General features: G+C 36.6%; 1 protein-coding gene across 3 annotated transcripts in view; it reads left to right on the forward strand.

Moving 5' to 3' along the window:
- mdy (diacylglycerol O-acyltransferase) overlaps window positions 1–18579 on the forward strand; it is a 180090-nt gene that overhangs the window by 50419 nt on the left and 111092 nt on the right. For 2 of the 3 annotated variants that reach the window (XM_089100065.1, XM_089100067.1), the window contains exon 2: window positions 18184–18383. In XM_089100065.1, the coding sequence (XP_088956191.1) occupies window positions 18190–18383 (194 nt within the window). In that variant the 5' untranslated portion in view covers window positions 18184–18189. Of the gene's footprint in view, window positions 1–18130; window positions 18384–18579 lie in introns of all 3 variants that reach the window. The other variant, XM_089100066.1, reaches the window with a different exon arrangement.

Raw genomic sequence — 18579 nt, forward strand, 5'->3', positions numbered from 1 at the left:
CGGTGACTACACGTAGATCCTTGGGCGTACTCTGATTAATATCCAGCAAGATGTAACCGTAGGGCTTGTTAGTCGCTTGAGTGTACGCTGACAACAGAAATTTTGGGGCGCCGGGGTATATCTGTTTATTGAGAGTTATGAGCGAGCTCATAACTCTCAGAATCACGAACAACTCGATAGATAATATAGACGGTGCAATTCAAAGCAAGGTTTTGCATACATTTCCTCTGATGAGACAGATTGTGTAGAACCAGAGCAACGGAGATTTGTTCATGGTGGGAGTAAATGGGGAACAATTTGATTATCTCATACGAAAACCGTTCAATGGATTCAGGGAAATCATCAACTATCAGAAACGAGTTTGAATCAATACTACTTAAAACATCAATTCCCCGGATGAATCGTGTTGGTATGAATGTGGCAATAGCTTTTATTTTATCATAGGACTCCTGCCAAATACTATAGCAATAGTAGATTTTTTTCGGTTTTTACAAAAACATTTTATCACAATTTTGAATTATTTTAGTTAAAAGTGTTGTTTTCTCCAACATTGAGGGACCACACAAAAATAATCTGAAGGGTGTTTTAAATTGATACATGCTGTTGACAACAGTCGGACTGCAACTAACTGTAAATCATATGTGCTCAATGAATAAGTAGTAATTTCCCCATAGATCTATCTATTCAAGAACAACAAAAAAACTATATTTCGTGGCAGCATTTATTTCGACACTGCATGAAAACAAATATTTGCAGTCAACATGAACTGCACAACGATAAAAATAATAACACTTGTTCAACAAGAACAGTTGACAAAATTTCATGGTCAACATGAAAACTCTATTTGTTCAGCAAGAACAACAATAACACTTTATATACAATATAAAACACTTTATGTCAATCAGCAGCACTCTTTGTCTTTAAACCCTTTTCTGTACAACACTTTTCTATACAACAATTTTGTCCATCTACAGCACTTTTCTGTACAACACTTTTCTGTACAATAACACTTTCTATACAACAAAAAAAAATACACTTTGAACATGAACTAGCACAGTTGAACGTCATGAATTTAAAGGCGGGACCCGCTCCCCCGGGGGCCGCAGGGCCGACGGCCAGCCGGTCGCGGGCGGGACCCCCCCCCCCCCCCGGGACCGCGGGGCCGAAGGCCGGCCGGCCGCGGGCGGGACCCCCCCCCACCTGGGCGGCCGCGGGAAGGGTCCCCCCTCCCCACCCCCCCGGGAGCAGCGGGGCGAAAAACAATAGTTGTCATCACTGCGGCTGCAGGTTAGTGGATGGGTTAGTGGTGGTTAGAGTGGGGTAGAGTGGGATTATTTAATTTATGAACAGGTTGGGTGGTGGTGGTGGTTGGTTGGTAAGTGCTTTTGTTAATTCAGGTTAGGTTAATTTATCCAGACCAAGTTGACTGCGATAGTCAATGCATTCAACTCGGTCTGAAATACGGTAGTGACTATGAGGGACGACAGTCACACCCTTCTCGAGCACATAGACTTTGTCGGATATACACGACATTGCATTCGTTTCCACTCTCACAGTATAATTTCTATACTGTAGAGAGCGAATTGCAAGCACTTGTGCTCTCGGCACTAGGCTACTTTCTACACAGTCTCTGTACACCCTCATGTTGAAATTGCTCTTTACAAAAAGTGTAGGCACCCCTTTACACGCCTTCTTTTCATCACCCCTATATGTTTCAACGCAAGAAACTTTGAGACCTGGGAACACCCCCCGGTATATCCAATTACTCCCCGTCTATGATTTTAACATTAAAAAGTGGTTGGAGGCTTGACGTTTCACCAACTTGGGGTAGCGGGATGGATTTCACTTGGTGAAATCCGTCCGCGAGCTGATATGCACCCCCTTTTGCAAATCAGCCAATAAATCCAATTCAGTCCCATTTACCTTTAACAGCAGAGAATCTGTATCACCATAGTAAACTTGAACCTCCCCCTCCCATGGCCATTGCACCTTGCACACATTGTAAAAGAACGACAACATGAGCTTTTTTGAAATTTCTAGTACTGAACTGCCGCCTGCAATATTCTTGTTCAGTACCACATTTCGCTTTCGCCTGTGTAGAAGAACCATACCAGTCTCTATGCTCGTGAACGATGTAAAATTGGGGTAGGCAATAATTCGTGCACTACTTTAGAGGGTCAGTCACAACGTCGCAGTGAGATCTATTACGAACGCCTTCACACATTTTGCCGAACGCTGAATGTAGAATGAGCTTATACATTTCCTTCTCCAACTTTGAATTTGCCCTAGAGCGTTTATCCACAACGATGTCGATAAACGTTTTCAAGTAGGGTCGCTGATTGAACTGCAAGACCCTGTGTATTTTAGTGATCTTGAAACCGGTGCTCACCATTCAATGCAAAAGCATATGGTCAACAACAATATTCTCCTTAGGGTCAAAATCAGCAATAATTTTCTGTTTGTAGGGGGTCCAGTTCATTCCCATGTCCTCAAAAAATGAATAATGGTAGGGGATCAGAGAGCCCCTGCTCACGGGCAGATTGATACAGGGAAAGACAAAATCTTTGACTGAGTCGTGAAGCGCCAGTGGAATGTGACCATCAACTTCAAAGAACCATCCTTGTGGCCCATTGTCCTCGACGGTGGTAATGTCGGGGAACTCACAAGGATTCTCAAGCCAGTGATAGGTCCCACATGGAAAAGAGTAGTGTGACATTGCCGAGGGGTACAACGAGTTCATGTCCAAGAACACTGCATTTGACTTTGCACTGGTGTCTTGTCCGCTCGGATCGGTTGATAAGACGCGGTCCCCATGAAAAACATACCCACCCCACATTGAACGCTCAACAAAAAGGTGCTGATCTACTTCGGTGATTAGGCCTATTTCCTCCCTGCTAATTTTTAAAATTAAATCCATTACTAAAATGGGTGTAGAAAAATAATAGCCTATATCTAACCCGAACTCTGAATAGATCTGGTCTGTGTTCTTACAGACTATATCCAACAGAGTTAGAACGTCACTGGCCAAGTACAGTCTACAATAATCCCACCCATATTTACACTCCCCCTTGGACCACACCTTCTTGGCAAAATCATACTCCACGGCTGTGCATTCACTGTTGGTCAGTGAATTGTAAAAAGCTTCAATTGGAGGTAGTTTCTCCTCACTTAAGCTTGCGCCAGAACAGTAATAGTCGTACGCATATATACCTTTGCAAGTCAACAGATCATACATTTCACTGTCTGGAAAGTGCTGTTTAAGCAAGGGAAAGCTATCAAAATTATCGCTTTTATGCACTTGAATCAATTGACTCAATGCCTTGGGGAAAAAACTAAAGGAATCTAAAAACTGATTTTATTCCAGCACATACGCCCATTATCCACTGCCTGCCATTTCAGTTCGAGAAGCAACAATTTCTCAGCCGATTTGGGAATTATGTTGCAGGTAAATGAACTATTTACCCATGGACAATCTACTCCCCATCCCTCCCTATGCCTACGTGCCAGTTCCGTTCAAATAAATTTTAAATCATAATTGGAATTATGAATAAAAACAGGGATAAAAAACTGTTGGCTAACATTTAAATTACACGATTGATGCGCAACCCCCCTAAAATTACTACCTCCCGAGGATATTTCCTGCCACACATGGTCATGATCTCTGACTGTCCCCCTCCCCCCTCTTTTCCCTTTAGTCCCCTTATCCCCCTCCTCTGCAAACTCCCCCTTACATACCCAACATATTTTTTGATTTTTAATCGCGAGACGATCCTCTGCAGACAACACCATTGGATAATGGGTATTTCTCAAACGAGAAATAGCACCATTAGCCGTGCCAATCAGTTTAGTCAGTGCCTTGACCATGCACTCACCCTCATCCAATGTTTCAACTATTTCTAACAACCGCATGGTGTTAGATTTGTCACTTTGCGCGTGGGTGTAGGACACTGCAATAGCCTGATGTTCTTTGACTCGGTTTGGATATTGGGGGTCATTCATCTCCACCAGCTTAGCTTCACAGTCCAAAGATATTTTGTCACACTGGAGAAGTGTGTTTTCAAAATTTTTGAAGTGTAGAATGACCCTATTCCCTGAAACCGTTTCTACTGGCTGGTGTCCCTACAGTCTACAATACCTCATGTGACCCCGTAGTTTCATTTTACCACGGACTTGTGGGAGACATGTTGGACAGTAGAAACGTAACCCTAGATCCCTATCCCCCCCAAGAACTCTACTATTGTCAGTGATAGGGTTAAAACGACAGATTGTGTTCGGTTGACTAGGTGGCGTGTATAAAATCCAAACACAGTGTTAAACCAAATCAGCTGACGGGCTCCTTACGGGGAAGACCACCCTCTTTTTTTAGAACGAGTCCCATCTTCTAAATCTGTTTCGTATTGTACCACAGTAACGCCAATATTTAAGTGTGCATTAGCCCTTTCAAAAATGTCAATGGATCTAACCGTTACTGGATATTTTCCCTCTAAATAAGAAAAATCTGCAACTTGGAAATTGGACCCTTCCTTCCCATGTACAGCCCAAATTTCTAAATTCATCGCGGTAGCGCCATGAGCTAGAGGCTCGTATGCTGATAAGAGGAAAGCATACCGGAAACATTTTTGACATGTTTCAAAACAGATCCGCTGGACACCATTCCAACCTACTAGATCTGTATTATAATTAAAAACTGAATCCTTATAAGACCCCTCGCCTGCCCCCCCTCGTAAAATTAAATCTTTCTTAAATTTACATAACTTAATGCTTAAATTTTCAATACAAAGAACTCGAGACCCGCTCCCGTATTCGTTATAGTTCTCAAGATGCGTTATAATTTGATCGACCCAATCCGTGAAAGCTCCCCCAAAATTTTACAAATTCGAATAAACCAAACTCATCTCGGAATGTACATAATGATAATAAATTTCAATTTTACCCTCATTCAAATAAAAAACCTTTAAAACAATGGAGACCTTAATTGACTCCCTACCCCACAATTGAATTTGATTCTCCAGAAGTGCACGAATTTTATATACATATGCATGCACAATTTCTACAGGGTCAAAAACAAATTTTCCCCCATTAGTGAATTAAAGGGATCACCAAACGTTGCAGTGAAAACAACTATATTATTTAAAATTCTGTTGGTTAATCGAAAATCGGGGGGAGATGTACCCTCCTCCCCCGCTTGGTTATTAACCCCACCCCCCACTTGTTCAAAAAAATCAGAGGAATGCTCCTCGTCAGTTGTTTGAAGTGGACTCGTTAGGCTATCAGAGGTTGGAGGGTTACCAGTGAAATAATTTGTAAAATCGTCTAAAATTTTCAAGGTATTTGTCCTCAAGTATAACATCCCAACAGCGCCATTGTATAAAATAAAAATAAAATCATCTAAAAACTCGTCAATATTAAAAGGTACTGCAATGCTATCATCCCATGTTAAATTGTTGGGGGGCTCCACGTTTGTTTCCTCTCCTTCTCCAACTGACGTACAGGGAGGAGATTGCGAGTATGGAACCAGGACAACTTGTAAATGAAAAATGGCTTATTTTCAAAGTGTTCAAATCATCCCCTACTGTTTAAAATTTGGATTATTATTTACGTATTTTTTAAAACGTACTTAGTAGTAGTATTAGTAGTAGCAGTATGCACATAGTAGCATTTTGTTAATTCACTGTTCCCCACAACTATCGATATTCTGAAAGTTCCAATTTCCAACTTAATATAAGATATTTACAATCTAAAACGCCGCTTTACATAGAATTGACAATTTGATTTTGTTCAAACAACTCCACCCCTTCCCAATTTCCACTATTAAACCCCCCCCCCCGAGCCGGGCATCGCGGCGCGTCCCCCAATGCTTCCCTGACTCGTGGCGCATCCCTGTGGCACTTCCCTGACCCGTGGCGCATCCCGCAACGCTTCCCTAACCTTGCCCCACAGCACTTCCCGGACCCATCGGCGCTTCCCGGTCCCCACCGCGGCTCCCGGCCATTTACATAATGTCCGCCAAAAGTTGAAATATTCGCTTAGACTGCATAAGTCCAAGTTTCTCTCTTATTCCGTTCTACAGGCTCGGTGAACTCTTCATTAGCTCACAATTATTGTAAGCCACCACGCGAGTTTTCCAATTTCCAAGACCGAACTTCAGACGAGGAAACAGTACAATTAAATGCTGTAAACCGTTAACTCAGTATATTGTCAACAATGTTTCCCCATCACTAAAATATTGGCAAGAGTTTGTAAGATTGAAAGCTATTTTAAAAATATCCTTGCGCAAATTACGGGGTCCATATGTGACAGATAGATAAATGGGAATAATCTCTCAGTTCCTTCTCTTAAAACTATGTGATATTCAATTGTGAAAAATAGGGGATTTTGAGTTTCAAATGGTGAGCATTAATTGACTTGAAATTACCCATGAAAAATATTCACTTATGAGATAGCGGCGAAGAGATAGGGGGAATGCATAGAAAATAGCAACGATTAGAAAAAGAGGAGCGGTTTCTTTTGACTAGCAAGCAAAAAATTTACATTATATTTAGATATCTCCGCGGGAGGGGGGAGAAGAGAAAACAATGGTTGGGGGTGTGGGGTTAATATCCTCGCTGAGATAAGTTTATATTGGGAATTGAAAAGGACTGAAAAATGAATAAATAGATAGGTAGGAAAAAATGCTTTCATTTGCATAATTCGTCTGGGCTGGGGGGCCCGAAGGACCTGTTACCGTGTGTTGGAGGGTGGGCGGGGCGGCAGCGCTATGTTCTTGCGCGGCTGGGCCGGCTATTTCACGATCTTGCGTAGCTTCGGCATTGTAGTTATCTGTCCACTCTCTCTTAAGTTTTCTGCCAGGCCGCATTGGGGCTGGCACTGATGGGGCTGCGACATCCTTTCTGGCTTTTTTGGAAGGTGGGGGCACGCATTCTTCATAATTTGCCTTAAAAAGAAGAGAAAAAATTAGTATCAAAATAATTTGCCCCTTTTTTAGAGAAAGAAAGCTAGTACCCTCATCCATATAATTTTGTTTAGTAAAGCAAAAAGTAAAAATTTCGCGAGAAATATATTACGCTTAGAAATCAAACGTTTTTATTAGACAATCAGTAGTCTATGGCCAGAGGATAGGAATCATTGTTTCTATTTTTACCATTTAGAAAAATATTACATTTTACGGTTTATATGTTTTAAAATAGTTCGTTAACCCATCGATCTGTAGGCCTATATTTTGCAAACATAGGTTAAAAAACTCTTCAATTTATACATAACATTAGCTTTATGCAACTCCCAAAGACTTTTCTAGCCCTGCACTGTTTGTTTTCATTTTACACTGATGGCGGTAGAATTGAAGGCATTGCTCTCCTCCCTTACATAATTTACTTACAACGAAGCGTTTGGAGGCATTATCTTGTCTCCCGCTCCCCGTTCACCAACTTTTGTAACTATATTCTTCAACTTAATTTGTAAATAATCTCTTTCACTTGCTCTCTGACAAATACAAGGCCCTAACTTTTAATGCGAAGAAATAGTTTGTTTTAATTTTAAACTGATGGCGGTAGAATTGAAGGCATTGCCCTCCCCCATTACATAATTTACTTACAACGAAGCTGTTAGAAGCAATGTATTGCCCCCTCCCCCTTTCACATAATGTTCTAAATATATTGTTAAACTTAATTTGAAAATAATCTCTTTCACCGGCTCTCTGACAAATACAATACCCTTACTTTTAATGCGAAGAAATAGTTTGTTTTCATTTTACACTGATGGCGGTAGAATTGAAGGCATTGTCCTCCCCCTTTACATAATTTACTTACAACGAAGCTGTTAGAAGCAATGTATTGCCCCCTCCCCCTTTCACATAATGTTCTAAATATATTGTTAAACTTAATTTGAAAATAATCTCTTTGACCGGCTCTCTGACAAGGTTACGAAACTACAAGCTTAATATACAGCAATCTCTTTTTGCTTAAAACTGTTTTAATTTGACAGCCAAAACAAAACCCTTTGACCAGACCGATAGCGTGAACACACCGGAAAAAGGGTGACAGCTAATTATAGGCCTCACATTGGAGTCTTGTGTCAAATCAGAGCGAGCTAATAACAACAGATCGATGGATGTCTCAGTTAGAGAAAAGATTACAATTTATAAAAGTCAAACTTTAACTAAAAGAGAATTATTTCTTTTTGCGAGAATTTGGGATTGTAAACCAATGGCGGGGCGGGGGGCTAGGTTTCGAGGGTAAAAGAATATATTTTATGTTTTCCATTGATTATAATGATGTTTGTATGGTTTGGGGGGGGGGCCAGGTGTCGAGGGTAAAAGAATATATTTTATGTTTTCCATTGATTATAATGATGTTTGTAAGGTTTGGGGGGGGGGGTGAGGGGTTTGGGGTAAAGGAATATATTTACGTTTTAGCTGAATATACTGGAGGATGTCCAAGGAAAATAATTTTATTTGAAAATGTACTAAAACGGAACTTACATGGTAAATTGAAGTTGCCAGGGCTTCTAATTCGTCAATAATATTCTTTGTTGTATCCATTGTGTCAAAATACTTTCTGATAATTGAATCACATTGCGTGTCCGTTATATACGAAATCTCAAGGGCGAATTGTTATGTAACGGGGAAAACCATATGTAACAAGCCCTCTGATTGGCTGAGAAGGAGGATGTAACAAGCCCTCTGATTGGCTGAGAAGGAAACACGTGATCTAACTGTTTCCGGGAAACTCATAACATTGGCTAAAACAATAACAAGAAATACTGTTTTTGGATCATAACATTCACGATTGATTATACAATCAATTTCTCGGAAATTCACTTCCCTCTCGAGTCCTAGATCAATGACATTGTTTCCCGTTAGAATTCAATGCACATGTGCAACCTTCGTTCTGGAGTTAATACACATAGAAACAACAAATAAATCGACCTTGGAAAAAGAGGTCATTGACCCCATTAACCACGTGTTCTCCCTAGGGAGGCTATGCCCTTATTTGGGGTGCAAAAAAGTTGTAGATGGCAGCAGGGGTGAGGGATTGCGCTGGTACCCCCCATTCTACTGATTAGTTGCCCTCCAACCACTTTCGACTATTAAAAAGGGCACTAGCCCTTTGAATTTCCAATCGAAGGTGTCCTTTTTATAGTTTCTACGACAAAGCTTTCAATAAAAACCTTATATGCCCCTGGGGTATAAATTATAATCCTTCCTCTGAAGAATCTGAGTTATCATCCTCAAAGACTTAATTTCCAGAACTTGCAACTACTTTGAACAAAATGGCTATCTCAAAATTTTGATTGGATGTGTTAGGATAAATGGTTGGCGTGGAAGAGGTGTTAGTTGCATTCCAATCACTTTCGACTATTAAATAGGGCACTAGCCATTTCCATTTTCAATCGAATGAGCCCCTTTTTTGACTGTTAAAAAAGGCAATAGCCATTCCAATTTCCAATCGAATGAGCCCTTTTCGAAGTTTCTGCGACAACTCTTCGATACGGAGTGCCCTGGTCTAATTAGAATAAATAATTCATTGTGCCAACATCGTTCTTTACTTAGGCAGCTTAATTGTGCTGCCTATGATACCATATTTGTAAATAGTTTTACATGGTTTGTTTTTTGGATTATTTTTAGATTGTAAGATAATAACAGTTTGTTATATATAGCTTTAATTTTGAGCGCAAGTAGAACCTCATGCTGCAGATTATACGTTTTTGTTTAGTATATTTGATTCCTTACGGTTAAAAGCTCGCCGGCTTTCACAGACACACAGTAACTCAACATGTGAAATTTTGTGCCTACCTCTGTTGCATAGTAGTGTGTTTCTCTACTGCCACCCGGGTTTTAATATTCACAATTTAGTCTAAATCATACATCAGTAGTAATGCATCTATATGGTTGACGCGTACATCGTATAAACCTACCAAACACGTTACAATTATGGAAATGAGATACCTTTTAATACCTGTAATTATGTAGGTCAATGACCCAATTATGGTGTTTTCCCAGTACATAATTTATTCTGTAAAAATGAAATTACGTAATTTATTCTGTAATACAGAAAGGTATCTTTTTTACATGATTCATACCTGGGCAAGAATATCAATATCTATTCAACCTTCAGAAGTCATTTGATTCCAATACACTCAAAGGGTTGAAATTTTAATCGCTTATCAACTAAAGGTAAGACTGATGGAATGGTGACTCCCACGCTACAATATATAAATTTTAGAATATGATTTGAAATATTCATCCTTTCACAAGTCGAGAGATTCGATTGATTAGATTAACTTCTTAGCTGTGGTCGCTATAATACACAAGTAGCAAGTGAGGAGTGTGACTAATATAAAATATTGTTTAGTATCGGAATATGTTAAATTTAAAGCTAATAAAGGCGTACATATCGAGAAAAGAACTTTAACATAGTAATCCAGAAAAATCCTTGGAAATCCAGTACAATCCTATAAAGTCAATTTGTTAGGTGTCTATGGACTAGAACAATCATGGACCTCAGCGACCCAGGACCCTAATCTCCAAGGAGCCCAACCATCAAGGACCCCAACCACCAAGGAACCCAATACCCCTTCTCAATTTTTGCGCTTCTCCCCCTATTTTTTTGAACTTTTGTTTTTGAACTTTAGTTTTTTTTAACATAGAAATTTTTTCAACTTATTTTTATATGTCTTAAAATGACATGAAATATAGTGAAAAGAAGAAAATCACATTAAATACTTTCGAAATACAAAATGACAATGATATAGATGTGTTAGTCATGACTTTTATTAGTATAAAAATAATGTTTGTAGTAGCACTTATCTTTTTTTGTTTTGGACTTATTTGGGAATTTGTTTGGGCTTGGAAATTATTCAACTTTTATTTATTTTGTATTTATTCGGCTCTACAATGGTACTCTATGACTGCTCATCGACACTACGCGGCTATACGAGTGGTACTTTCATGAGGATACTTTTAATATATCGATAAAAAGAGATCTACTTCCAAGTTGTTCTAGGTATATTTTTCAGATTTATCATTTTTCCAAGGTTTTTTTTTGTTCAAGGATATATTTTTCCATGAGTAATTATTTTTTATGACTATATTTTCTAATGCATCGATAAACAGAGGTCTGCTTCCAAGCTGTTAAGGCTATATTTTTTAAATAAATCATTTTCCATAGTATATATTTTTTTTATGTATATATTTTTTCATGGGTAATTATTTTTCAAGAGGATATTTTTTAATATATTGATTAACAGAGGTTCTACTTCCAAGTTGTTTTGAGTATATTTTTTTTCATGGATATATATATCCATGCTTGAGTATTTTTCATGAAGTTATTTTTAATATATCGGAAAACAAATATCTACTACCTAGTTATCTGGGGTATGATTTTCAAATGAATTATTTTTCCAAGGTATATTTTTTTTTCATGGATATATTTTTCAATGGGTAATTATTTTTCATGAGGATATTTTTATTATATCGATATGCATTGGTCTACTTACAGGTTGTTTTGGGTATATTTTTTAAATGAATCATTTCCAAGGTATATTTTTCCATTGGTTATTTTTCATGAGGATGTTTTTAATATAACGATAAACAGAGGTATAATTCCAAGTGGTTTTGGGTGTATTTTTTAAATGAATCATTTTTCCCAGGTCTATTTTTTGTCCATGGATATGTTTTGCCATAGGTAATAATTTTTTATGAGGATGTTTTTAATACATCGATAAACAGAGGTCTACTTCCAAGTTGTTTTGGAAATTTTTGAAATGAAATATTTTTCTATGTTTGTTTTCTTAGATACATTTTTCCATGGATAATCATTTTTCATTGTTATTTTTAATATATCGATAAATAGAGGTCTGCTTCCAAGTTGTTTTGGGTATATTTTTCAAATAAATCATTTTTCCAAGGTAAATTTTATTTCATGGATACATTTTTCCAAGATACATTTTTTTTCATGAATATATTTTTACATGGGTAATTGTTTTTTATGAGGATATTTTTAATATATCGATAAACAGAGGTCTACTTCCAAATTGTGTTGGTTTTATTTTTCAAATGAATTATTTTTCATAGATTAATTTTTTTCATGGGTATATTTTTCCATTGGTAATTATTTTTCATGGTGATATTTTTATTATTTCGATAAAAGGATGTCTATTCCCAAGTTGTTTTGGGTATATTTTCAAATGGATGATTTTTCCAAGGTATATTTTTTTTCGTTGATATATTTTTCCATGGGTAATCATTTTTCATGTGATATTTTTATTTTATCGATAAACAGAGGTCTACTTCCAAGTTGTTTTAGATATATTTTTCTAAATGAATCATTTTCCCAAAGATATATTTTTTTCCATGGATATATTTTCCATGGGTAATTATTTTTCATCTGGATGTTTTTAATATATTGATAAACAGAGATCTACTTCCAAGTTGTTTTGGGTATATTTTTAAATGAAGCCTTTTTCCTAGGTAAATATTTTTTCATTGTTAAATTTTCCCATGGGTAATTATTTTTCATAAGAATATTTTTAATATATTGACAAGCAGAGGTGTACTTCAAAGGTTTATTGGATAAAGTTCCAAAGTTCCATGGGTAAGTATTTTTCATGAGGATAATTTTGATTTATCCTCAGTGGTTTTGGGTTTATTCTTTTACTGAATTACTTTTTCAAGATATATTTTTTTCATGGACATATTTTCCCATGGGTAATGATTTTTCCCGAGGTCTTTTTTTTTAATATATCTGTAAACAGAGGTCTACTTCCAAGTTGTTTTGAGAATATGTTTCAAAGGAAATATTTTCCAGGGTATATTTTTTTTTCCATGGATATATTTTCCATGGGTAATTATTTTTCATAAGGATGTTTTTGATGTATCGATAAATAGAGGTCTACTTACAAATTGTCATGGGCATATTTTTAAACGAATCATTTTTCCAAGGTATTTTTTTTTCATGGATATTTTTTTCCATGGGTAATTATTTTTCATGAGGATAATTTTGATATATCCTCAGTGGTTTTGGGTTTTTTCTTCAACTGAATTATTTTTTCAAGATATATTTTTTCATGGACATATTTTTCTCTGGGTAATTATTTTTCATAAGGTCGTTGTTTTTAATATATCTGTAAACAGAGGTCTACTTACAAGTTGTTTTGATTATATTTTTCAAATGAAACTTTTTACAAGGTATATTTTATTTTCATGGATATATTTTTTCATGCATAATTATTTTTCATAAGAATGTTTTTAATATATCAGTAAATAGAGGTCTACTTCCAAATTGTTATGGGCATATTTTTCAATTGAATCATTTTTCCAAGGTATATTTTTCTTCATGGATACACTTTTCCATGGATAATTATTTTCATGAGGATATTTCTAATAAATCAATAAACAGAGGTCTACTTCCAAGATGTTATAGGTACATTTTTTTCAAATGAATAATTTTTCCAATGTATTTTTTTTTCATGGATATATTTTTCCATGAATAATTATTTTTCATGAGGATATTTTTAATATATCGATAAACAGATGTCTACTTCCAAGTTGTTTTGGGTAAATTTTTCAAATGAATCATTTTTCCAAAGATGTATATATTTTTCTGTGGTTGCTGATTTTTCATGTCGATATTTTAAATATAACGATAAACAGAGGTATACTCCCAAGTTGTTTTGGGTTTATTTTTAAATGAATCATTTTTCCATGGTGTATTTTTGTCATGGATATATTTTTCCATGGATAATTATTTTTCATGAGAGTATTTTTAATATATTGATAAATAAATGTCTACTTCCAAGTTGTTTTGGATATATTTTTCTAATGAATCATTTCTCCAAGATATAATTTTTTTTTTCATGGATGTTTTTTTCCATAGGTAATTATTTTTCATGAGGGCATGTTTATTATATCGATAAACGGAGGTCTACTTCCAATTCGTTTTGGGTATATTTTTTAAATGGATCGTTTTTTCATGTTATTATTATTTTTTCATGTATATATTTTTCAACGGAGTTAATTTTCATGTGGGCATTTTAAATGAGGTTGATACTAACAGCAAGGGATTTAGTTGCGTCTTTCGGGATTTTTAGTCTGATAGCTTACAGAACATCTGATCCTAGACAGCACGTATCATATGAAGCCTATAGGTCTTGTCTTATTATTTAGTTACGATGCGTCTTCACATTATGTAGACCGGTCGCTTTATGTACGGTGGCAAATTGCTCAGGGCTGTCACATAGATCACCAAAATAGCATCAAGCTGATTTACACATCTATAAGAAGCAGTCTTCAATGTATCCCTTTATTTTTACTTTTTTGCATAAAACTAATTTCTGGAGTTGTCTAGTTGAGCATCAAACGGAACTTCTGCGTTTGTTCTCCTGTAGACATAGTCGCAAGTAACACTCAGTAATTGTAACCCATTGGTGACAATGGGCTGCATCCGTACCCTTATATTTTTTATAATTATGTTGTGAGACGTAGTGTTGGGTGATAATCTGAATAAACGATATACCGATATATGGATATTTTTACTTTCGATATTCGATAATCGGTATTTTGATTTCCATATTTCAGATCAGTTTTTTGCTCAGGCTAACTCTTGGTTTTGCCAACCTTTAGTAACGAAAATTGCAATTAAAGAGTATTTTCTACTATTTTTTCTCAACTATAAAAAAAAAAAAAAACTGCCACATGAATCAATATTATAAAAATCCAGATTCGGAATTGCTCGGGATAAAAGAAAATAAATTACTGGCTACTATTAGTTATCTAATATCATTTACATGTCAAAATTTTCCGTTGGGAATTGGCTCTGCCTTTCATTGATTAAATAAAAAATATGTTTTTTTCCAGGGAAAGCAGGGAGCAACATTACAACTCAAAGAGAACAGGAATTATTCCGTATATGAGGGGACAGCTCATCAATACTTTGCCATTCATGCCAAAAGTTTTTGTATTTAAAAAAAAGTTCTTGCTCTAAATAAACAACCCTTGTCTTTCAGGAGTTGTTCTTAAAGAATTGGGACAAAAGTCAAAATTTTACTTAATGAGTGAGGTATTGAAGAAGGGACACTCCCCTTCATATACGGGGAATTTTCTGTCCGTTCTAAGGTTTAATGTAGCTCCTTACTCTTAGTTGAAAATAATTGTTTTTTTTTTCAATTTCTGATCGTCTTTCAAATAATGTCGGAAAATATGCCTTTTTTCTCTATGGAAAATCCCATCCCCATAGAAAGTACTCTTTGGAAAGTTCCCCCCGCGTAAGATCCTCCTTCCCCAAGACAATTCCATCCCTGCAGAAAATTCCCACCAAAAATATTCTTGCGGACAATACCGTCTGGAAAATTCTTTTTATCCTACTTTCATTTGAATGTTTTTTGTTTTTTTTATTTCTCGTCGTTTTACCAATCATGCCGGAAATCCTCCATCTGTGGAAAGTTTTTCCTAGAAACTTTCCCCTCACAATGTCGAACGGGAAGTTTCTCCCGTGGAAAACTCCCCATGGATAATTTCTCCTGCAGAAAATACCCCAAGGAAAAATCCCCAAAATAATTTCAACCCCTTTGAAAATTTTCCCCGGGTAATTTCTCCGGAATATCTCCGCAGGTGAAATTGAATTGGCCAAGAGAAAGTAAGTCAAATAAAATAATTCCGTATAGGAATCCTGATAAATTCCTTATTGTATAGTTTCCCTTTAAAATTTCCCATCCGGAGGCTTCCCTTCCCTCAGAAAATACTCCCCTGGAAAATCTTCCCCACAGAAAATTTTCTCCCCGAATTTTTTTTTCTTTTGAAGTTTTAATGCTGCTCTTTTACTTTAAGATATATCGTTTTTTTAATTTAATTTCTGATCGTTTTTCTAATAATGCTTGTAAATCTGCCTCTTCCCTCTATAGAAAATCCCACCCCCACGAAAATTCCTCCTTTGAAAGTTGCTCCAGCGTAAGATCGTTCTTCTCCCAGGAAATTCCATCCTCGTTGAAAATTACCCTCAAAGATTTTCTTGCGGACAATTCCGCCTAAAAAATTCTTTTTAGCCTACTTTCCTTTTGAAAAAGACTTCTTTTAATTTCTAATCGTTTTTCAAAACTATGCTGGAAATCCTCCCTCTGTGGAAAATTCTTCCTGTAAATTCTTCCCTCCCATTGTCCCAATAGAAAGGTTCTCTTCTGGAAAATTCTCTCGTCCCAGTGTCCCAATGGAAAGTTTCTCGCGCGAAATGTTCCCCAATGAAAAATTTCTCCCACAGAAAATCCCCCCACGGAAAAATACCCCTAAAATTTCAACCCCTTGGAAAATTTTCCCTGGGTAGTTTCCCCTGAATATATCCATATGTAAAATTGAATTTGCAAAGAGAAAGTAAGTCAAATAAAAGGAATTTCATATATGAATGGTGGTAAAATCGCCCATGTAAAGTTTCCCTTTGAAAGTTCATCCCCGGAAACCCTCCCTGCGAATTCTCCCCGAAAATGTCTGTTTTCCCGATAATAAGTGCTATGTGTAAAAACTAGGCAATTTTCATAACTTACAATCTTTTCCCATGGAACATGGGGGGTCATGTATTCCCCAGAGGCATAGTCATTAGATTTTTCAACTATACTGATCAAAGTGGCTATCTCAAATTTTGGATCGGATGAATTTGAAAAAAAGGAGCATGGGAGGCAGGGGGGGGGGGTCTAGTTGCCTCAAATCTTTTTTGTTACAAAATGTGGAACTAGAACTTTAATTTCCTTTCGAATAATTTTTGCAAATGGAAGCTAGAAATAATTATAATAGGGTTCCCTTATATGCTAAATCTCATTGTGTAATATTTATTAAGATTTGTTGACCTTCAGTGTCCGCCCTTTCTCGAAAATCTTGCAAGTTTTCTCAGGCTCGTAGCTTTTGCTGGGTACATTAAACTGGATGAATTTTATATATCTGGAATCAGCATAAAAAGCCAATCCTTTTGATGTATCTATGTTATCAAAATTCCGTGTTTTAGAGTTTCAGTTGCTATTGGGCCTTACTTACAGTTCAGTACCACGAACTGTTTAATTAGCTGATCAGGCTTTGAATCCACTCTCAGAAGGTTCACTGGTAGCAGGCATGGACTTCGCAAAGGTTTTTCTGAGACCCATATTACAAGACTTCTACGACTTGATTAGATCAGTTTCTCTTGTAACTAAAAACTCTACTGAAAATCTGGAGAGGTGTGACTATTGCGGCTGCTTGTGAAGCCTGCCTTGTAATGAGTTGTGGAACTTCGTCATGTGATCCCCACAAACAGCCTTGATTCTGTAGTCGCTGAATCACAGGAACTGTCACGGCACTTGCATCTGTTAATACATATTCCAGCAAGGCCGAATCCATATTGGGAATATAAAATTTCTTGAAACGTATATCGAAGGGTTGGCAAACGTGACGAGTGCGATCTGAACAAGCCCTAAAAGCCTGGAAGGCATTTTATCTAGCCAAGTCTTTTGGAGGTCCTCATCAACATTTTACAGAAGAGTCCACCCTCAGTAAAAGTAGTTTGGGTTTGAGAATAGGCTATGCCAATGACTACAGCTAATTATGCTGTGTATCAGCATGTATGAGTCAATAGATTGAAGAAATTATCCTTCTTATTCCCGGCAATTTGTGAAACAATTTTCTATGTTGGATCTCTTCTACTGGACGTTCACCGGTAGACAAATGAAAAAGCTAAAAATATTTGAAAATACCCAAATATTATTTTCGATATCGATGTTTACGTTTCGATATTCAATATCGATATTTGGTCCGATATATTGATATCGATATCCATTATCGCCCAATACTAGTGAGACCACCACATGATTGCGTAAGTTGTATATAATTATATAACTCTTTGTCACTGAGCAGAGGCTATTAGTGAAGGAACGATCCGTTTTCGTGATAAATATGAATGAGTCCATGTATATAATTAAAATTTTTGAAATGAACATGATTATCTTTTCCACTAACGAACGGGAAGGCATAATTTTTTTGAAAAAAAGCTAACAGCTAAACAATCTTTTTCTCTGCTTCTTTTTTGGAGTGCCTTTTCTATACCCCAGTCTTTGCCAGTGATTTTCTACTTTTGTCTCATACGACACATCTCTGACTATTACTTATTTTTGTTTATTTTAGCAGGCAAGACTAGATAAGTAACAAATGAATATCAACTTGTTTCTAAACTTTAGGCGTAAATGAAGAAAATGTTAGAAAGAAAACCATCATCCAGTTTAACCGCAGAATTCCAGTCGACTGGGACAGTGGATACATCGAAAGGACAAATACAGGAAGAAACTCGTGTAAAGCTAAGGAGGACAAAAAGTGTTACCCGTGCCGAGGAAATCGTTCACGAAGAAGAAAAAGCCAGAAAATTGCAACCCGATAAACCGTGAGTAATTTATTTGTTTTTCCATTACAAGATGACGTCGGAATTGCTATACCGTTCAAGAATAACGCAAAGTTAAGTATCGTCACAGTTTGTGGAACTAACAAGATGAAAGCTCAGGCCACAGCTTGCTCTGATTATCCAAAGAAAAATTTCAATCGGGTACATTTTCTAAGAGTAAAAATGGTCGTACCTACAA

The sequence above is a fragment of the Artemia sp. Qi Xiang Cuo genome, chromosome 14, assembly GCF_049724085.1.
Source record: "Artemia sp. Qi Xiang Cuo chromosome 14, ASM4972408v1, whole genome shotgun sequence".
NCBI classification, from domain to species: Eukaryota; Metazoa; Arthropoda; class Branchiopoda; order Anostraca; family Artemiidae; genus Artemia; species Artemia sp. Qi Xiang Cuo.